This window comes from Protopterus annectens, chromosome 17.part0 (assembly GCF_019279795.1).
Source record: "Protopterus annectens isolate FY-2018-M chromosome 17.part0, PAN1.0, whole genome shotgun sequence".
NCBI classification, from domain to species: Eukaryota; Metazoa; Chordata; order Ceratodontiformes; family Protopteridae; genus Protopterus; species Protopterus annectens.
Genome location: NC_056751.1, coordinates 745,982,028 through 746,005,613, shown reverse-complemented (window position 1 = coordinate 746,005,613; position 23,586 = coordinate 745,982,028). Strand labels below are relative to the sequence as shown.

Below are 23,586 nucleotides of genomic sequence, written 5' to 3'. Positions count from 1 at the left end.
TTTTCAAAAATCATTCCTGAATCATTCTCAGGATCATGTCTTTCTAGGGTGTAGGCTCCAGACTGTTCCAGTGCTGGTGTCTTTGCCCCCTCCCAAGGCTTTGACACCATTCTTTCAATCTCGTCTTCCTTTGAATTCCATTTCAGCCAGGGAGTTTCTTAGGGCTATGGGATACATGGCTACCACTGTTCCTATGCTTCCTCTGGCCAAGCATCATAAGACAAAGCTCCAGTGGTTTCTAAAGTCGGTCTAACTTCAACATTCTCATCCTTTGGATTTTCCTATTAGTCTTCTTCCCTTTCTCTAGCTGGAACTTCAGTGGTGGATTCATCAGTTGTCCACCAACCCAGGGCTTTCTTTTCAACCTCCAATCCCCTCTCAGGAACTCTTTATATATGCCTCAGATGTAGGATGGGGGCCTCCTTCAGTCCTCTGAAAGTGAGGGCCTTTGGTCTCTTCAACAAAAGAAGGACCACATCAATATCAAAGAGATGAGTGCCCTTCTCCTTGCTCTTCAGGCTTTTTATTCTTGCTTTGTTCCAAGGCCCCTCAAGATCTTTGCAGACAATACACAGTGGTGTGGTGCATCATCAGTCAAGGAGGTGGTGGTGGTGAGGTCTTATCTCCAGTGCAGACTGGCTATTCAGCTTTGTGATCTAGCTGTCCAGTATCCAGGGGTGGTCCGTGCTATTGGACTGCAGGACTGCAACCCCCCCCCCCAGCTGTAACAGAAAGAAGAAAGAAACTAAATAAAATAAGGACAGAAATAGCGTACGTGCGTGCACACTCACGGCATTTCCAACATCCAGACTGCAGCTGAAACATATATCTGGGGCATGTGCAGAGATCCAGACAGATTCAGCAGCAGTCCGGATTAGAAACACAGCAGTCAAAAGCATCACAAAAGTCTATGCAGTTAGTTACAACTGCATATACTGGAAAGGGATTGGACCGCAACGTCTGCAGGCTGGCCTACTCTCACAGGAAGGTATCACTTCATAGGTTCATAGGTTCATAGGTTTATACTAGGCTATCTGCCCTAAGGCATTTATAAGCCTAGCCCAAATTTTTGTGGCTTACGCCACCCCTTATATGAAAAAATACTGTGCCCATTAGTTTGTTGTGCCTCTGTCCAGCAGTGACACAGAGATGATTCCCGAGATAAACCTACGATCTCCCATCCACAGGTCAAGATTTCTCTTGAACAGAGCCAGCGAGGTGCTCTGCCTCACATGGACCGGGATTTTATTCCACAGCATAGGGAGTCTCTGAGTGATAAATCTATCCCTCCAGCACGTCCTATTTATATCCGTGCTAAGGTTTAAGTCGCTTGCTCTAGTGGTTTTGGTGGATTTGGATTTTTTGAGGTGGAGCATGTCCATTAATTCCGGGTTGGACATGGCCTTGTATGTCAGGCACATGTCACCTCTGAGCAGATGGTATGCAACTGAATAGAGCTGGAGTTTCTTCAATCTGGCAGCATATGACAGATTTTGGAGTCCCTTTATCCTTTTGGTGAGGAACTTTTGGGGTCTCTCCAATTGCTGCAGATGTCTGGTGCGATACATCCCAAATGGGGCATTGTACTCGATCATTGGTCTGATAAGTGAAGAGTACAGGGGAACAATGACCTCACTAGATCTGGATGTGAATCCCTTCATGATCAGGTGGGCAATGTAGAAGGTCTTTCTAACCACTTTAGCAACGTGTGTGTCAAAAGAAAGGCCACTGTCAACCTGGGTCCCCAGGTCCCTGATAACCACTTCTGTGCTTAGTGGATTGTCACCTATATGGTAGCTTGGGGTTACCTTGTTTTTCCCGAAGGGTATGACTATACATTTTTTGGCGTTTAACTTCAGGCCATGGCTCTGGCACCAGCTATCTGTTTCCGTGAGTCCCTTCTGAAGGATATCCGTGTCCGATGCACTTTCCACTATGGCGCCCAGTTTGCAGTCGTCTGCAAACTTTGTCAGGCAAAGTCCTCCCATGTTGGCCTGTACTTCTGAGAAGTAGATGCCGAACAATAGGGTCCAAGGACCGAGCCCTGTGGGACACCGCTTGTGACTGGCTTGGAGTCTGACATAGCGCCAGCAACTCTAACCCTGTGGGTTCTGTCCTTAAGCCAGTTTGCAACCCATCTTGTGACATATGGGTTTACATTTAAGCTGGTAGTTTTTCTACAATACCGAGTGGGGTATTGTGTGAAGGCCTTTGCAAGGTCAAGGTAGGCTGTATGGACTGCCTTTCCTCATCAATGGCCTTGGTGACTGTTTCAAGAAGTCGACCAAGTTCAAAAGGCATGATCTGCCCTTGACGGCCAAACTGGGTCGGGTCCAATGTTTGCAAGTCCCCTATATCTTTGTTTATGAGCTCCATTATGATCCTCTCCATAGCTTTGCAGACTAGACTTGTTAAACTTATGGGGCGGTAATTACCAGGGTCCGTAGAGGCACCGCCTTTGTGGAGTGGGACCACAGTTGCCGTACGCCACTCCTTGGGCACGTATCCTGTGGTAAGGCTGAGATTAAACAGCTGCCTTATGTGCGGGTTTAATTCCTCATTTAGCTCGTGTAGCACACAGCCGGGGACACCATCCGATCCCATTGATGCTGTGTTTTTAGCTTTAGAGAGCAGCTTTCACCTGCGCATTTGAGATGTCTGGGAGGCTACACTCTGCTGGGATAGTTATCTCTCCTTTAGGGGGGGAGAGGGGGGTGAAATTTGCAGTGATTTTTGTATCATTTGGACTAATTCTGAGCATATCTGGGAGTTTCCACCCAGGTTCCTAACATAGCTGAAAAAGGCCTTATGATTGTCCTTTGAATCCATGGCAATTTTTCTCTCAAAATTGGCCTTAGTTGATTTTATGAGTGCTCGTATTTTTTTACTAATAATGATCAGGGGTGACTTCCCTTTTATGGATTTTGTTCTATCATGTAATAGCTTTCTCCTCTTATTGTAAAGTTTGTTAATGGCTGGGGTCCACCAGACTGGACGTTTGCCCTTTGTGGAAAGAATCTTGGTTTTATTTGGGATTGCCTGATCCATGCAGTCCTGGAGGTGTTCATAGAAGGCATTTGTAAGGGCTTCCGCAGCTTGGGTTGTGGTTTCCACTGGCTCAGGGGCCTTGAAGGATACCACACCAGTCTTGAGTAGTGTGAAGTTTGCTTTAGAGAAGTTCTTCACTGTGGGGGCAGGATGTGGATTTCCAGTGAGATTAGTTTATGATCATATCTCACCAATGAGGGATATACTTCCAGTGTGGGATCATCATGGGATCGGTGACATGTCACAGGATGTAGCTTAGCAAGTGGAGTGATATATGGAGCTATACAGAAATGGAAGGCTGTGTGTGTGTGCATGTGTGTGTGTGTGTGTGTGTGTGTGTGTGTGTGTGTGTGTGTGTGTGTGTGTGTGTGTGTGTGTAATGCCCCAGTTGCTATATAGTGATGGCTGGAGAGAACACATGGAGAGAATACCTCAGGCTTGAACCCTGTGGTGCAGGTGGCAAGGGCCTGAATTCCTTATCCACCACCATTTGTAAAAAAATTGCAGATTTTTGCCTCATATTTGTTCTGTTCTTCATAAAATCTGTGGTTTCTGTATTTTTGTTTTCTTATACAGTCAGTAGTGCAGTGGTACACTGGAAGCATTGTTGCCTGACAGCTATAGCTTCTGTGGTTTGATTCTTGGCTGGGGTGCCTTCTATGTGGAGTCTGCATGTTCTCCCACCTTACAAAGACATATGTCTGGAGTGTTTCTGGGCCTCTACTGAAAACTGGCTTTTGTTCCAAGTCAGACTTTCCTGGTTAACAAATGTTAAATAAATAAAAATAACAGGCATTTGAATTTCAGACTTCATATTTTTCAGAAAGTACATGGTAACACAAAACCTTTTATTCTAGCAATTTTCTATGTTTATAACATGGATGTTTGAAATTTGTCCCTATTTTTGGGAGTGTATTCCCCCATTATTGGCTTCGTCCGTTTTTTTGTGCTAAAATTGAGAGCTATGGTGAGAACTGAATTCACTGAATATGTTTGGTGGCTGTATTCACCCTTTACTGGCTTTGTCCACGCGTTTTTTGCTAAGAGGTTGAGAGCTGTGGTGGAAACAGAATTCATTGAATATGTTTGGGGGCTGTATTCCCCTATTATCAGCTTTGTTCAGGTGTTTTGTGCTAAGAGGTTGACAGCTATGGTGAGAACTAAATTCACTAAATGGTAGCCATTTAAGTTTCAGTCTTCCTCTCTTTCACAAAACAGATGATTTGGCATAGTGGTATGTTGTTCTGACTGTTTTGCACAGGGTCCTGTGTTCAATCCTTGGCAGTGAAATGTATGGTGGTAACACAGCATTTTATTCTAGCAGCTTTCCAACATTATACAAGCAATGTTTAAAATGTGTCCCTGGTTTTTGGGCTTTTGCCCCCCCTCCCCAATACATTTTGGGTTTTTCCAGATTACGTATAAGCCTTAGCTATTGAAATGCATATGACAATATTTGTAATAAAAGGCAGGATTACAGTATTTTTAGAAGCTCATTACATCTGTTGGAGACTTGCAGTCATCTTTGCAGGATTTATCCATAAACTAAACAGAATGCCAATCTATCATGTGTGGTCCATAACTTGTGCAGTAATCCTTTAAGCAATTTATCTTGAGCTTGTTTCTTGTTTGCTGTTCATTTTTTACTTTGATCATGTCTTCTACGTGAAACAAGTAGATAGTTATTGTCAGGCAGCAGGCCTTTTTTGGATAAGAAACATTTTTACAAGTGGGGGTATCACAGAGATTACTACTTTCAGCATGTTACTTGGTAATTTTATAAAGCTGAATATAAATTATAATTAGAACTGCAGTGCAAGGAGAAGTGGTTTGAGTTGAGTGCTGCTTGTTTTTTTATACTTGATTTTGTCTGGCATTCCAGTAATGTATTAAAAAAGTAATTTATTTTGTCATGCCTCACAACCTTTGTGTTTCCATCTAGATATTAAGTAAGCTGTCATGTAGCCAATGTATTGAAATATTTTTTTCTTCTACACTTCATTTTGTCATGATTGGACTCTCGTAATGATGGTTTGGCACCCAGGGCAGTGTATTTAATTAAAGTTCCATTTGTTGTGGTTTTGAGCATAGCTCCACCCCTTTAATGCTGGCCACACCCCTTCCCATTGGTCCCACCCATTCATCTGTCTCCTGCAGCCCCCCTTTAATTTGAAGTCATCAGCCGCTACTGCCAGTATCAGATGACCCTTCAGGCAGTTTACATTCCTTCAGATAAGATGCAGCAGATTCTCGGACCAAGTCTGTAACACAGTCTCACGAGTGGATGCTTCACAGAGATGTGTTTATGGACATTGTCCATTAGTGAGGTACTCCTCAAATACATCTTTTTGCCTCCCCTCTGAACAGACAACTTCCTCTCTTTTGCACTAGAGTCCCATGTCCTCTGGCCTGGAAGGTGTACGTCCTCTCATTTTCTTGGAAGGGGTTGTTTCTTTATGCCTTCCTGCCCCTTCCTCTCAAACTGAGGGTCCTGTTCAAGATAGAACAGGATGATTCCAACATTTTGTTGGTACCTCTCAAGACATCTGCAACAACTGGAAAGGCCGCAGAAATACCTCACTAAAAGAATCACAGGCCTAAAGCAGATGCCCTATGCTGACCACCTTAAAAAAACTCCAGCTATACTCTGTCGCATATCGTCTACTCAGAGGTGATCTCTGCTTAACATACAAGGCCATGTCAATCCCAGAGCTGTTGCACATGCTACATTTAAAGAAATTCCAATCCCTCAGAGCCACAAGCTCCAGGCATCTAAACCTTGTCATCACAATAAACAAAACATGCTGGAGGGATAGGTTCCTGACCCAGAGACTCCCCAGACTCTGGAATAGACTGCCCATACATGTCAAGCAGAGCGCCTCCTTGGCCCTCTTCAAAAGGACCATGACGATTGGATGGGAGAAAGGAAATTCACCCTGGGGATCATGTCAGTCACCCTGCTAGACAGGGGTCCAGGGAAGTATATAGTGTGGGAAGAAATAGCCAGGGAATTGTTATGGCTAGGCTTGTATAGGCCCTAGGGCCGATAGCCTAGTACCAACCTATGAACTCCCTTTTAGGCCAGATGGCATTGGTTCCCTCTTCTACTGCATTTAGCCAAGGGCAGCTGTCACAAGTTACCTTCCAAGGTGAGCCTACTCACACAAGACAGAGGATCTCTCATCCAGCCATGCTTGACCACTCTTCAGCTGACATTGTGGGTGATAGGGTTTTGATCCCTTTTAGGCCCCCTTTTTGAGGATATGCCTTCGGTCCTGCAGGAGGCCAGGAAACCCACTACCAGAAAATCTTATTTATCCGAATGGAAGAGATTTTCTGTTTGGTGTCTTTCTCATAACCTGCATCCACTTCCTGTGGAATTTCCTTTGCTTCTCACGTATTTGTGTGAATTGCTGAATGCTGGGTTGAGATATTCTTCTGTTAAAGCCCACTTATCAGCTGTTTCTACTTGTCTGCCTTTGACTCCCCCTTTGGCTTCTAGATTCAAGGTCAAACAATTTCTTAAAGGCGTCTTTCATATTAGGCCTCTCAGAAAACCTCTTTCTCCTTCCTAGGACCTAAGTGTTGTTTTGGAAAAACTGACTCAGGCTCCTTTTGAACCTGCAGCTTCAGCTTCTTTACAGCATTGTTCTTGGAAGACTGTTCTTCTTCTTTTGGCCCTTACTTCAGCCATAAGGATGTCTGAGCTACAGGTCTTTATGGCTGTTTGCCCTTTTTGGTTTTTCATAAGGACAGGGTATCTCTCTGTACTAATTATTCTTTTATACTCAAGGTGATTAATGAGTTGTCTCTTAATCAGTCTATTAATTTGCCCACTGTTTTCCCTACTCCACAGTCTGTTAGTGAGAAAGCTCTTTACACCTTAGATTTGCATAGACGACTCAGATATTATTTGGATAAAACTAAAGTCATTCATAAATTTCAGCAGCTTTTTATTCCTTTCATCCTAGGTCTTTAGGTTTGGCTGTTTCTGAGCAAACCATTTCTTCCTTGATATCTAAAGCCATTTCCTTTTGTTATTCCTTTCGTGGGAAAAGCCTTCCTTCTTCTGTTAAGACTCATTCTGCCAGAGTTGTGGCTTCTTCTGGTGCTTTTTTCAGGGGCTTGGATATAAATTCTGTTTTAGGGCAGCTAGTTGGCCTTCTGTGCATTTGTTAGTAGGGCTAGAGCTGGTTTTGCCAGGCCTATCCTACATATTTTTAAGGGCCCTGCTGGTCCTTCCTCCTCCCAGCTTTCTTCCTGAGGTTTTGTACTTTCCCTATTGTAAAGAATACTGTAACGGTAATGTGGAAGGACCTCCACCGTGTTCCTTTTCTCCTTCTGGATGTACTTGTTACCTCTTTGTGTCCTTAGACTGTCGTTCCTACTGGAGTTTTTCAGTATTGAGGATGGTACGTCACCTTTATGCCCTACACTGTGCATAGAGAGCATACATGTGACGTACAGGTTACCTATTACAACCTAAAGGCTTTGGTATACTGGCTGGACGTTGGGCTACCCTTGGCAGGGGATTCCTCTTGTAAAGAATACTGCAGTAGTGAAGAGAAGGACTTCTACTGTTATGGTAATATTTTACACAACTGTACTTTGTTTCTGACATTTTAATTATTTACGTTTAAACAGTACAGTTTAACTGAGATGGATTGGCACAGTATCCAAAATTAACTTCTCTTCCTTGCTTTCATGGGGTGTTGGGAGAGACTCCAGCTTCCTAGTGACCTTAAACTGAATTAATCAGGTCATCAGAGAATTAATGAAGGAATGAGTGCATTGGCCTTTTTTGTTTAATTGGATTCACTGAGTGACTGACATGAGTTATGCTGGTGCTTAGCAGTGGTACAATATTAGATGCCAAACCATTTTTTTTTTTACTTTAAATTTTCAAAAACTATGTATTAAAAACAAACAAAAGAAAAACTTACCCACTTTCTGATTTGTTTGGGATTAAAATATTTTATTTGTACAATTAATATACACGTAGAATAATTAGCTTAAGATAATTGAAGAGACTGGTAAAGTGGATATGTAAATTAGATGTCATGCTATTCATAAACAAGTCATCTCTCTTCCCGTTTACCCATGTAGCAATAGTTCATGGCAAGCCAGTCCATGACCTTTTATTAACTTGTCTCATTTGCCTAGGTGCAACTGATGCAGAAGTGCTTCCCATTAATATGTCAGGAGTTTCAGAGAGACTGCTGAGCAAAGCAGACTCTCTGAACAGTTGGGATAGTTTTTTTTTCCTGCAGATATACTAATATTAAGAATACTCATAGGATGCCAAATAACATAATGTGTGGGCTGTGTTATGTACATTAGATGCTCACAAGAATGATAATTTATTTTTTACTGATAAAGCTGTCTTATGATCTTTTGCAGCTGGGTGTGTGTCATATAGTTTGTGATATAAAATGCTTGCAACTAGGATTGTGTCAGTGTGGTTTGTTTTCATTTATGTAAATGTATGATTGCTTACGTCGTAAGTAATGGTTTAATAAAGATGTTTCTTGTTTAAAAAAGGGGGCAGGAATTGAATAATTTATGTAATGTTGCTTAGGTTATACGATAAATAGCATTATATGTGAAGCATAATGTTAATTTTAATTTGTTAATAGAGTTATATAAATGTAAATGTGCCTGTGTCACAAGTGATAATTCAACAAAGGTGTTTAAAAAAAAAAAAAAGCCATCTTATGATCTGAACTAGAGACCGTCAGGATTGCCTGAAAACTCTAAGGGGAGCCATGTAGCTAGGTCATCAGAGACTGTTTTTTTTTTTCTAGCAAGCTGTTTGAGAAACATGCATTTTTTTTATTATGTTGTAGAGACCATACATAGGTTCATAGGTGTGTAATAGGCTAATGGCCCTGGAGCCTTTACAAGCCTAGCCCATAGGATTACCCTGGCATCGTGCCACCCGACCTTAGTTCCCAGTGCCAATGTCGAGTAGAGCCATTGGAGTGATCACTGGAGTGAATTTTCTATTTCCCATCCACTCATCAAGATTTCTCTTCAAGAGAGCTAGTGAGGTGCTTTGTTTGACATGTATGGGAAGTCTATTCCATAGCATGGGCAGTCTCTGGGTTATGAACCTGTACCTCCAGCATGTTCTGTTGATTGTGGTAATGAGGTTGAGGTCTCTGGAGAGTGTTGTGTGGAGGGATTGGTATTTCCTTAGATGTAGCATTTCTAACAGAGCTGGGTCAGACGTGGCTTTGTTAAGTTCAGCAGAGATCACCTCTAGGTAGGTGATGCGAGACAGAGAATAGTTGGAGTTTTTTGAGTCTGTCCATATAGGACAAGTGTTTAAGGCCTAGGATCCTCTTTGTGAGGTACTTTTGCCGCCTCTCCAGTTGTTGCAGGTGTATAGTGAGGTACATGCCAAATGGGGCATTGTACTCAATGATTGGCCTAATGAAGGAAGAGTAGAGGGAGACAATGACCTCTTTCTTCATGGATGAAAAACCCTTAGTAATGAGATGTGCCACATATTAGTATTTTATAACCACAGTGGCAATGTGGTGGTCAAAAGAGAGGTTGCTGTCAACCTGTGTTCCCAGATCTCTTATAACACCTTCTGTGTTCAGTGGACTGCCGTTGATGTGGTAATTCATGGGAATTGGGATTTTCCCAAAGGGGATGACGACACATTTTTTGGCATCGAGCTTAAGGCCATGCACTGTTAATTGCTTGAGAAGATCATGGGCGGCAGATAGTGATACAATATCGTTTCCTTTATAATGCTTTTGGTCCATTACTACATTGAAAATAACCACACTATACTGCAGATTGATGATGAGACCATTATGGGGGGGGCATAAAGTAACATGTCAAAGGCTGCATTTAGTGTGAAAGCAGTTTTTTTTGTGAAGGAGAAGCAAGTGTTACCTTTTATATTCAGATAGGCATGCATTACTGTAGATTGTTAACAAGAAAAAGTGAAGACTTAGATCGTACCACATCAAAAGCTAGCTGTCATCAGTGGATAAGGAATATATTTGATGTGTGTGCATGAGTGAAAGACCCATGTTATATCATAACAAACGCTGAGTTAAACTACATCTGCTCTTGTGTTATATGTATATATTTTTTATTATTGTCTGTGTTTACTTTAAAGGGGGTGTGTGTCAAGAAATGTTGGCTGAACACTGAGTTGTTCAGCTGTGCAATTGCACCTCCTTTCGAGCGACAACATTTGAAATGCTGAGTTAAAAAACATTTGCTGTTCTGTTGTGTGTGTATATATATATATATATATATATATATATATATATATTTATATATAAATATATATATGTGTGTGTGTGTGTGTATATATATATATATATATATATATATATATATATATATATATATATATATAATATATATGTTTATATAAATATATATATATATATATATATATATATAAAGAGAGACAGAGCTGTAGATATATGTATGTATTTTTATTTTCTGTACTTTACTTTAAAGGGAGGTATGTGAAGCACTATTGACTGAACAGTGAGTGGGTCAGCTGTGTAGGAGTACCTCAATGACAGTGCCCGAGAGCAAAGAGCAGTCACATGCCACACATTTGATGCAAACATGTTAAGAACATCTTGCGTTGAAGCACATGTGTAACAGGCGCAGGAGGTGCTGGAGGGGGCAAAAGTCTGCAGACTGAAATTGTGAAGTTTTTGCAACATTGTAAGTTTAAGTTGCACTTTTCATATTATACATAAATTAGCTAACTTGTAGTTGCATTCCTTACTGGAGGAAAAAGCATTTCACAGTACTTTCATTGTAAAATGTACAGTGTGTTAAATTAGAATGTTGTGATGTTGTGGACAGTTATAGTAATGTGTGCGTGTGAAATGTAGTAATTTGGTGGGTATGGTATTAGAAATTGAAGTTCTTAGATGGGAGATCAGTATAACTGGGGAGAGTTGTGAGCACTTAACAGGAATTAGAAAGTATGAACTAAAGGGTAATATTGTTAGTATGCACACTGACAGAGGGAATCAGCAGCACTGTATTACAGATCAGTGATCCCAGATTAAATTTGTTTAGTTTTATTTGAGCAGAATTTCAGAAATAGTGCCATGGGGGGAGGAAACATTTTGTTATATAGCAACAAATCTCTTATGGGTGTTGCGGTTCAAACTGATAACATTTCATCTTCAAATACGTTATGGAGTGGAAGCTTTTCCTGATGCAACAACACAGACAATTAGACCATGTGGATAGAGGTACTACAATAGACCCTGGAATTAGAGAGCAGGAAATGATAAGGAGGGACAGTGATTGTACAGAGAGTAGTCTGAATGACTTACTAATAAACAAGACGGTCAAGAGAAGAGCTGGAGGCTGACATTTTAGGATAAGATACAAGCAAAAAGATGCAGATAGGATGCAAACCTCTGATGTACTAGTAATAGGTGATTCTATCATCAGGAAATGTTTCAGGCCATTGTGTAGTATAGACAGGGAAAGGTTTCAATTTCCAGTCTTGGTGGAAGCAAGGTTTACTGAAATTGTTAAAAAGCAGGACTTTTTATGCATCAGTCAGTTGAAGTACATGTCAAGTGTCAATGATTTGATAAACACTCCTTTAGTACAGATGCACAGTATGGTTCAAAAATTTTTGAAGTTTGCTCCTTAAATAAACTTAGTTTGTGTTTCTCAGAGATACTCCCATCAGTAGCACTGACAAGTTACCAGTTTACAAAAGCGAGATTATTTAATACCTGGCTGAACAACTTTTGTGCTTCAAAAGATACTGATTTAATTAGAACTTGGGAAGATTTTTGTGCAAAGGAAAACCTGTTTCAATTGAGTTATTAAGGGGGCAAACTACTGAGTAAGAAATATTGTGGCACCTTGAAATATTTTTTTGACTTTACTCAGGTAATACAGTTAGCAGTATTAGGGAAGGATTGAACAGTTCATTAAAAATTACTGCAAATGTCAGCAGCCCGAATCAGAACGAACTACAGTTAATTTGTTGAGAAGATAAATATGATATGATTGTGATCACAGAATCTTGGAATTGGGAATGTGCATGAGTTCATGCTTATATCAACTGTATGAATGTTTGAGAGGAAGTGGAAGAAGAGATGCAATATTTGTAGCAAGCTGGGTACTTGTTAGGGTGCTGGAAGTTAATCATAACAGGGAATTTTAATTTTTAGAATTAACTGTTAATGCAGCAGTTAATATTTTGTGCATGCTGATTTGTTATAAAAGTTGCTCACTGTCAACCTCTGACCAACACTCGTATGTAGAAGACAAGTTTATAAAATTTGATAATATTGGGTGATTTTTAACTTCTCTAAGATAAATAGGGCAGAAGGAACAGTACGTACCGCAGTGAGAGATGAATTCCTTGATTTTGTTTGATTTATAATTTAACACAAATTATTGATTTTCCTACAAGGTTAGATAATGTTCTGGATCTACTGCTAACAAATATTCAATACAAGATATTAATTTTAAATAGTTGTGTCATCTAGGTAGTTCAGATCTTAATGCTTTTTGAATTTGTGATACTGAAATGTAAATATTTTGAGCATCAGTCAAAGATGATATTTGACAAACACTAATTTTTGACTGAGATGTAATGCATCAAAATAATACCATTGATTTATCAATTGCAGACTTAGAAGGGGTGACTACCACCTGGAATATCTTCGAGAGTATAAGATGAAGTCACCTTAACAAGTGTTGGAAATGTATTACTCTGAGACATGAGAGATATGCACCTCCCTGCTGGGACTTAATGCACTCAAAACTACTGGGGAAGAAAAAAAATGTAGTATATGGAAAATGTTTGAGAGGAGAACTGCTGAAAGAGCTTATAATTTGGTTAACAGATGAGAGAATGCATTTTTCAGAAGAGAGAATGCATTTTTCAGAACTGCTAAATGCAAATATGAAAGATATTTATTGTCCTCAGTATCTATGAAGAAATGTTATTCTTATGTTAATCAGTGTAAGGGAATGTCAAAACATTAAGTACAGTTGCTTATGATGGTGAGACACTATGCAGGAGAAAAAGTGGCCAGTGTGTTCAACGGTCATTTTTTAGCATGGGATACTATGGGATTAAAGGATGCATATGATATGAAAGTAATAATACGTGATGAATATGAGTGCCCTACTCTAATCTGAACACACTGAGATGTTCCTTGGAATGTATAAGGCAGGACTGTGAAATGGGTCCTAATAATGTCCCAGGTTCCTTTTGGGTTGTTTGTAATAAATATGTGTCTGCAATCATTACGTCTTTCTTTGATAAAATGTTGTTAAATGGTCACATTCCTTCCATTTGGAAACTAACTTGAGGATTTTATATTGATTCACAACCAGGGGAACCTATGGAAAGAAATACAGGCCAACCAGTCTTACATCTTTAGTTTGAAAGAGCTTTGAAAAGTATTTGCTAACAGTACAGTGCTTTTAATTGGACACCTCATAAGCTCAACCTTTACTGATATGGTCAAGATTTTCTTCAGCACTAGATGTGGGAGTATCTGCTCCTGTCGCTTATTTGGATTTTTCTAAGGCTTTGGATAGTATTCCACATACTGTTATCATAAAGGCAATGCATAAATATCTAATAAATTCATATATTTGTTGGGTGGCAAACTGGTTGAATGGGAGGTTACGAAGCATAAAAATAGAGAAATACACATCAGAGTGGGCACAGTTCTCAGTCCTGGGACAGTTGTTATTTAATATTGTTTTTTCATTAATACTGAAAACAGCAATGATCTGGATGGTAAAATAAAATGATATATAAGCTGGATGTGTAGTCACTGCATAAAATGACATTGATACTTTTAATCAGTGCCTGAGTCAGGTTGCCTTGTGGTTAAAACAAAATGGGTTGAAAGTTAATAGGGAGAAATGTGGAGTCCTATTTTCTTCTTCTTTCGGCTTTTCCCAGTTAGGGGTCGCCACAGTGGAACCCCGATCCGCTAATGATTGGCAGTAGATTTTTACAGTGCTGAGGTGCCAGCCCAACTCCCAACCTTCAACAAAGGCACACCCATTGACGCATGTCTTTCGAACGCCACTCGACCGGGGGGAGGACATGCAGACTCCACACAGAAGGCAGTCCAGCCGAGAATCGAAAGGGAGAACCTCTTGCTGTGAGGCGACAATGCTACCGCTGCACCACCGTGGCTTAGAAATGTAGAGTCCTATATTTTGGTAAAATTAATGTAAACATTATCATGAAATAAGGACTCGCTGACATACAGAAAATGGTAGAGTACAAAGACCTGGGTGTTATTGTTAGAATTAACCGAAGATTTAGATCTCATGCCCAAAAAATAGCAGTTAAATTGACCAGTGTGATTGGCCTAATTTTTAGGAATTTTAATACAAACAGTAAGGAACTTCTCAAAAAAATTCACCCAGTTATAGAGTACAGTATGTTATTCTGTTTATATAGTAAAGGAGATTCTGCTATTACTTGAGGGAATTCAGTGTAAGTTTACAAACAAAATTTCAGGGTTTGTACTATTCTAGGTTGGAGACTCTTGATCTTCTTTTTTCTGTTAGTTATAAGTACTTGTGGGGCAAATTGTGTTTGGCATATAAAGCTCTAATGAATGAAGAGCTTCATTTAATGTTAAACATTGAATATTACTAGACATGTAGAAATACTAGAGAATTAGTTACATATATAAAGCTGATAAGTGCAGAATGATATTGAGATCCAGATATTTATCACAATCAACAGTGTATCTGTGGAATAGGTCATCTTTAGTCATTAGTCAGTGTAATTCATTATAACTTTTTAAAAAAAAAATCTAGACATGTGGGTGGATTCTAAAGTCTTTTCTGCTGTTATGGAGTCTGCGTTTTAATTGGCCTAATGACCCTAACGCATTTTTGCATGAACTGTTGAACATACATTAGAAAGGATTACCATAGGATGAGATGGTAGAATGTCAACGGCACTTTTCTGCAGGAAAGTACTTGTGGGTGGATTCTAAAGTCTTTTCTGCTGTTATGGAGTCTGCGTTTTAATTGGCCTAATGACCCTAACGCATTTTTGCATGAACTGTTGAACATACATTAGAAAGGATTACCATAGGATGAGATGGTAGAATGTCAACGGCACTTTTCTGCAGGAAAGTACTCATTTCTTTGTGTGAGTTAATGTTTCATATTATACTGTTATACAGTCCTATTGATTGCCCGAGGAGCACTGCAGCACATTGTCATACAACACCGTCAGTAGTGCAACAGGTCGTCCGTGGTACAACAGGTAGTATACGTAACGTTTTAATTCCTTACCAGCAAGATAGATTGCTGATGTGTAGGAGGTGCTACATTCTGGAGTGTACCATCCTTCAGATGTGATGTTAAATCGAAGTTTCATCTGTCTGAATTAGTGAGAGTGCAAATGGATGTAAAAAACCACATGGCACCTGTTGAAAGGAGCAGGGGAAGTTCTCCGATTCTCTGGCCAAATTTCTCTAGTAGTATGAATACCACCTCAGGTCTCCCCTAAAAAGAAGTTACCAGCCTATTGGGACTATCCTGGTCAGCAAAGAATAAAACGGATGTTGCTGTTTCCTTTGGGGATATATATGTGTTTGTGTGAACCTTGGATAAAGCCTTCCTGCTGTTATAAAAATAAAACCCATGCGATCTGAAATTATAGAGATCCACAGTCAGAAAGCAACTATTCTTGATGGAGTGGCAAACTGAAATGCATTACTGTTGACAGTGTCTTGGACTTGATCCCAGTCAAAAGTCATAGACTGTTTCCCTCCGGGGGGGGGGGGGGGTAGTCTGTGTACAAAAGTGAAACCAACTAACCATCATAACAATAGTTTATCCGATTTCTCAGGGTGTGTGTGCGTGTGGGCGCGCATGCGTGTGTGTGTGTGCATGTGCTGGATGCAAAGAGTATAACCTATCAGAAGGGGTATGTATACTCCAGTAAGATTGTATGAAAGAAGCCATTATTTTCATCTGATGATAATTCTTGAATTAAATGACGACACAAGCCATATGTCACAACAAACATACTTTAATCATTTGATTCAGTTTGCAAAATCGTTTTCATTTTTTTCACAGAGTGAAACAGAATTTACAAAATCATAAATTCAATTTGTGCTTGTAACATTAGAGTTAAGACTAGTATTCATGTATTCCTAGAAAGTGATGTTTTCAGGCATTTGAAATGTTTAGGCAGAAAAAAAGAAGGAATTATTGAGTACTGTGAATTGACAGTCAAAACTTTGATATGCAGCCTTTTCATTACCTTTGTACCCAAAAGCACAATGTACATGTAGTCTAGAATGGAATTGTTGTTGTGTCTTTTCCCGGTTAGGGGTCGCCACAGCGGAACTCCGGTCCGCTAATGATTGGTAGTTGATTTTTATGTGCCGAGTTACCAGCCCTGACGCACAACCTTCAACGAAGGTACACCCATTCACACATGTCACCATGCAGAAGACGCTCTAGCTGAGAATCGAACCGGACAGCATCTTACTGTGAGGTGACAACGCTACCACAGCACCACCAGCGCGGGTAGTCTAGAATGGAATATCTAAAGACATTGTCCAAAAAATACTAGAATACCTCTAATTGTTTCCCATTTGTAACAGTTTATTAAGCACTAATAGTCCCGTTTGGCCATTCAAATATGTTAAGCTGCCACGTTTCATTAAATGTATTTTCTGAAAAGAGTTGGCATATCATCTTTTTTGGGGGGTGGAATACCATGCATGTCCTGGACTTATCTGTATGTAATCAGTACTGCAGTAGAAACAAAAATAGTATGTATGTATCCATAAAAGTAATTTGTTTTTCTGTTACGAGAAACAATGATGTTATCTTTAGCATTATGGATTCACAGATTGTTAGTAGGCTAACAACCCAGGGGTTCTTTCTAAGCCTAGGCAGGTTTTCCTGAAAGAATAATGTCCTATATCCAAATAGGACATTGAGGGCCAGGCATTTATAAGCTACCACTGTCCATAAGAGACATGGGTACTAGGCCATGTGTAAATTTCCTATTACACATCCAGTGTTCTAGTTTGTGTTTAAATTTGGTAATAGAAGAACTCAACTTCACATGGATGGGGTAGTCTATTCCAAAGGAGTGACAGTCTCTGGGACATATATCTCTGTCTCCAGCATGTTCTGTTTAAGTCACAGACAGAATTCAGGTTTTTAGACCCTGCATTTCTGGTACTTTTTGACTTACGAATATGCATGAGATTCATAAATGTGGGGTTTGTGTACGCCTTGCAAGCCAGGCATAGAGTACTCCTCAGAAATCTATAGGAGACTGAATGGAGGGAAAGGGGTTTAAGGTGCTGTGCTTAACGCAGGTTTCTTATGCATTGTATTCTTTTTGTAAGGAACCTCTGAGGTCGCTGTAGTTGCTACATATGCTTGGTCAGATACATACCGAAGGGGGCATTGTACTCTATGATTGGTTAGATAAGGGCCGAGTATAGTGGGATAATAAACTCTTTGGACCTCGATGCCATGCCCTTACTTATAAGTTGTGCAACATAAAAGGATTTGCTTATCACTGTTCTGAAACAAAAAAAAAAATAATTGTAAAACATTACATAATGTGGAGGCTTTGCCCCCACAACCCCCGATATGGGGGACTGTGCCCCCCACACCCCCTTACTTAAATATACCAACTCCGTGATCAAAGGGGGGAGGTCCCACTTGACCGATCAGTAGAATGAACTGATGAGATGAGACTGGGAGAAGTACCCAAACTCAGATTTATAGCAGGGGTAGGTAATTCAAAAGTTGTTAAGTTTAAAAGCACAACAGGAGTAGGACTGGTGGTTGGAAAAAATCAAATGCAGACAGAGATTGGCAGTACTTAGGCAGAGAACAAGTCACACAGCACTGCAGATAAAGATGCCACTAAATACTTGTAGTTAACTGAGGAGTGATATCATTTCCTCCCATTAATTAGCTGGATTTTTATTCACTGGCTGTAAAAAAAAAAAAAAAAAAAAAAAAAAAATGTGGATGACGCAGTGGTGCAGCAGTTTGCATTGTCGCCTCACAGCAAGAGGTTCTCCGGTTCGATTCTCTGCCGGGGTGCCTTCTGTGCAGAGTCTGCGTGTCCTCCCTGCATTCATGTGGGTTTCACTGGGTGCTTCAGTTTCCTCCCACATTGCAAAGACATGCATCTGGAGCATTTCTCCCTGGGCCTCTGCTGAAAATTGGCTTGCTCCAAGTCGGACTTTCACAGTAAACAAATGTTAAATAAATAAAATTATTTTCGAACTGACCCTAGCCAAGACCTCTTATCCAAAAAAATAAACAGCTGAAACAAAATAAAATTCAATATGATGGTAAACATAAAAAAAATGGAACTATCTAATCATTAAATGAATAACTCCAATCCAAAATCAAATGTAGGCAGGGATCAGCAATACTTAGGCAGAGACCATTAGAAAGTCCTTTATTGACAAACACAAAATGGTCCAGCCAGTTTAGATGTTAAACTATACGTATGGTCATATTGTTGGAATGTTGTTGTGAGTATTTACCTGAAGAACCACCAATATTTTGCTAAAACACTTGCTAACAACTATCAAAAAGAGACGGAATGGAACTTTTTTCAAGTGCTTTATATAGCCAGTGTTCTGGTATATATTCTTGTAAAATTTGCTATAAATTTCAAAAATGTTTCAGAATTTCATCTTATATTGTTTTGCACCACTAGCCTACATAGCCATTTAACCATCCATCCATTCATTTGTGCTGCATTTAGTTCAAAAGAAACATATATTGGACATACTTTGTCTAATAAAACCCAGCAATTATGAGAATCCTATTTTAGTGCTTTGTTATGATATCAAAACAAAAAGTAGTACTCATTTCTTAGAAAAAAATTGTTTTACATTTTTTAGTAAAAAACAGATTTTGTCAGAGCAGACTGATATCTACACATTTGAAACACTTGTTGGCTTAGTGCTGTTAGCTTATACATCATACACTGTGTGGTATCAGAGTGAGTACGTAAGTGCTGAAAATTTTATAAAAGAATCTGATGCAGTTTTGCAGAGTTGATTAGTATTTGTAGAAAGACTGGCATTAGAAACTGACAAACTGCAACATTTATAGAACATTCACTTTAAAATAGTCGAATATTTATTTCTCTTTAAGGTAGAAAATATCAGAGCCGTCAGAAATAACATGACCTATCATAAAAAGACTGCATGGTTTCAGATTCTGTTACATGACAGGTACACGGTATATTCAGACAAAGGGGTTACACCAAGGCATAGTAAGGTGTTAATGCAATTTAATGAATACAGTTTCATACACCTGAGATGATTCTGCCTGTTAGACACAACTGAGAGACATCAGATAGCACCTAATGTTTTACAGGTGGCATAAAGTAGCAGAGTAGGGAGGCAAAGTCTACTGATGATACTTGTTTAAAGTAAACCCGTGACCTAGTTTTCTTTATTTTTTTATTTATTTGTTGAAAACAATTTAATCAGAAGGCCTTTGCGAGACAGGTGTGCATGTATTGCTTACAGCAGCTGAACATCTTTTTAGACAAGGCTAAGGCATCAAAAAGGGTTAATTATGTCATGGGAAAAAAAGTGTACTTTTGCTGCCTCTTTGTAAAGATTAGTATTTGATCAGTGGCATGTACAAATCATGTAGTTTATACAGTTGACTTCATTTTGCAAGACATTAGTAAAAGGAGCATTGAGGAAGAGTAGGAAGAGAGGTATTGTTACATATGCCAGTTTAAACGCAGTATTCCAATTCCATGGCTACTGAGCTATAAATATATGTTTTATTTTTTATTCCCTGCAGGTGAGTCAGTTGAAGGCCTTCGAGAGAATGATTGTGTTCTGATTCATTCATGCCGACAATGGACAACCATCACAGCCCACAGCCTGGAGGAGGGTCATTATGTAATTGGTCCAAAGATAGAAATTCCTGTCCACTATGGAGGCAAGTAGAAGCTGGCATAACTTGACATATTGAAAAAAGTATAGTCTGCGTATGCACGTATTAGTACAAATGAGATCTGGTAGAACATGAAAATTATCAGTAATATTTCTTGTCATTGTCTTTGCTGAGAGAGGCACATAGCGTAACCACTTCAAAACAGACTGTAATCATGGCAAAGTGTAAAGATTTTCACATAATTTAATGCTCCATCTTTTTAGGTTTTTGCTTGGCAGCTGGTTGCGATAGTATAACTACATTTGTTCTGGTTTATTTTATTTAATGCCACTGGATCCTTTTCCATTCATTTCTGAAGAGAGAGAGAGAGAGACTGACTTTTTTGTTATATGTGATTCACAGACTTGTGGAGTACATAATGTTGGTGGTTAAAAGTTTTTCTTATTCTGAGTTAGAAGGCCTGTGGAGAATTTATCAAAATGCATGCATATTAAATGCATGAGTATGTCTGTCTGTCTGTGTTGTATGGACATATACGTATATACACACACACAGACACACAAACATATATATATATATATATATATATATGTGTGTGTGTGTAAGAAAATACACAAACACAACACACATACGCGCGCACACACACACACATATATCTATAGATATAGATATAGATATAGATATATCTCTCTGGATCTACATTTAATAACCGATTTACCAAAACATCAAGCGACACTTTATCGAGACCAAAACATTGAAATTTTAAAATACTGAAAATTTATATAGCCGAATTCTAGCATATCAAAAATAGCAGGAACAGCGTGATCAAAGTCTTTAAATATGATACTGTCACTTTAAACACATATGCTTTGTAGTAGAAATATATGCCAGAGTTCTCCAGTTCGATCCTCGGCTGGGGTGCCTTCTGTGTGGAATCTGCATGTCCTCCCTGTGGTCATGTGGGTTTCCTCCGGGTGCTCCGGTTTCCTCCCACATTCCAAAGACATGCTGTAGGTGGATTGGACACTCTAAATTGGCCCTAGGTGTGAGTGTGTGCCTTCTGTGGAAGTTGGGCGCCGGGCTGGCAACTCGACACAGTAAAACTCCACTGCCAGTCATGAGCGGACAGGTGATCCGCTGTGGCGACCCCTAACTGGGAAAAGCCGAAAGAAGAAGAAGTAGAAAAACATGCCGGACATTACATTCCATGCTGCTGGAGCTACACCAAGCTTGTATACAACAAAATCATGTTAAAAAAAAAAAAAACTTTCACTATTAAACTAAACTATTAAATAAACACTGTTGCTTGAAATAAGCACAAATTCACTCTCTAAGGTGTAGTACAGTAGTTAAGGGAGAAGTAGGTAATGATACATATGTGTGTGTGTGTGTGTGTGTGTGTGTGTGTGTGTGTGTGTGTGTGTGTGTGTGTGTGTATGCGCTCGCATGTGTGTGTAAGTAATCGCACAAACACGTCACTTTGTTGTAAGGATTCCAAGGGCCTGCAGTCCATCATTTTGCCTCGTTATCTACACTGATGAGTCAGTACTGATGAATTGAAATCAAATTTATGGAGGTGTTGTATATCCAGAATGTGCAATATTGGAATTTATTTTTAAATTCAGATGTGCGGTTTATTTGTATGACATTTGTGACATGGTATTGAAGTGTAGTCAAATAACTTGCACATTCTAATTTTAGAGTAAACTAACATGGTTCTTTGTTTCTGCAACCTTTTTGAGGTGACTTCTGTGCACTTTGCATGTCTTCCCTACGTTCTTGTATGTATCCATTGCATCGCCGTTGTTTTCCTTTGTCCTAAAGATGTAGGTATGACAAAGCGGTAATCTGCAAATTTCCATATTGCTTGTAAATGCGTATATGTAAGTGTGTGTGCAAGCGTGTGTGTAGTTTGCATGTGAGTGTGACTTGCAGTATGCTGACATCCCTTGAAAGCCTTATGCCAGATGCTTGCTTGGATAACTCTAACAAGTAGCGACCCTGAAAGGGGTAAACCAGGTATTGAAAGTTGACAGATGGATAAATGCATACACCACTATGATGATCACAGATAAATTTAGTATCATAGAGTTCAGTCTGTTTTAGTCAGTGCCAGATGAATCCTAATGTCCATTGAGCAGTTTCATTCTCAAGGCATTAACTCTGTACTTTGGAAAAAAAAGCACTTAATATGGAAACACTGCAGACTTGCCAACACATCTTACAGGAAAAAGTCTTTCTGTTGTGGATACTATACTGTTAGGATTAACTGCTGAGGTTGTGTTGGTTTAACTACTGTCCTCATAGTTTGGCATCGAATGAATGAGCAGGCACATAATGCCATGCCTACGTTCATTTGGTGTTGCTTATCTGATAGTTGATTACAGTTATAGTGGGATAGTCATATCATTTCCCAGCAGATATGGGTTTTACACTGGTTATTGTGGAAGCATTGTCCTGTGTTGGGCAAGAATGGATGTGATGCCACTAGACTTCATTGGAATGTAGCCCTAGTTTTGGACTGCTTAGAAGGGTAAGGGTAAGATTTGATGCGGAGGGCAAGTGGTTTTGCACTATCCATTTCATAGTGCATTCTGGGTTTGTGTTAACTTATTTAGTGGTAGGGGCAGCCCAACAGCATACTTAGTAGGATTCAGGATGTCCATGCAGACTTCGTAGTGTGTTCAAAGTATTTTCTGTGTCCTTTTTCTGTTTTGTGTGATAACTATCCATTTTCTTGGTTTGTTTGTTTTGTTCATTTTTATATGTTGGAACTGAGACTTTGAATTTCTGCATTTTGACATTTGATGATTTTTTTTATCTGTGTCTTATGGTTATGGATACACATTTTTTTACCTCTGTGATTGTCTATCTGTCTTTTTATCTATCTATCTATCTATCTTATCTATCTATCTATCTATCTATCTATCTATCTATCTATCTATCTATCTATCTATCTATCTATCTATCCTTTGTTGACCAGGTTAATGGCCTATTTTCAAGGAAGACCCGAGGTTTTTTTTATATTACTAGGGCAAATTTGGCTAGGGCATCTGGGAACCCCTAGTCTTTTTGATATGGAAAGCTGCATTTCAAAGGGAAACGTCACTTGGAAAAGAGTCAGCATCGTGAAGGGACTTTGCTGGAATGGAATTAAGGCAGCAAAGGTGGGAAAAATCCATCAGAATGAAAGGTTGTCTAAGATTCCTAAAACAAGTCAGAGGAGTTATCAACTAAATTGTAGCATTATTCAGGCTTAACTGGGTTATTCATTTAAAGAAATGCTGTACATATGTTAAAGGAGGAGCAGACAAGAAATCAGGAAAGTTCTGTAGATGCAAAATGCCTCGAAATATCAGGAGTGCTAGTCGCGCAGACCATATGTGGCAGATGAATGATGGAAGTATTTACAACATATTTTTCACCAAGAAATGCTTAATGGGATGCTTGAATGCATTTTCATTTCCAGTAGAAGACTGGATAGAGTACAAGAAAGTTACAGTAAAGGGGGTACATAGATAAAAGCCTTACGCTGTTAATCACTAAGTGTTGTTTTGTTGTGTTGCAAGATGTAAAGCATGTTAAGCATATGTGGTATTTTTA

General features: G+C 39.4%; 1 protein-coding gene across 1 annotated transcript in view; it reads left to right on the top strand.

Moving 5' to 3' along the window:
* GAREM1 (GRB2 associated regulator of MAPK1 subtype 1) overlaps positions 1–23,586 on the top strand; it is a 2,177,677-nt gene that overhangs the window by 533,831 nt on the left and 1,620,260 nt on the right. Inside the window, exon 2 of the mRNA XM_044059797.1 lies at positions 19,888–20,028. Coding sequence (XP_043915732.1) covers positions 19,888–20,028 — 141 coding nt within the window. The remainder of the gene's footprint in view (positions 1–19,887; positions 20,029–23,586) is intronic.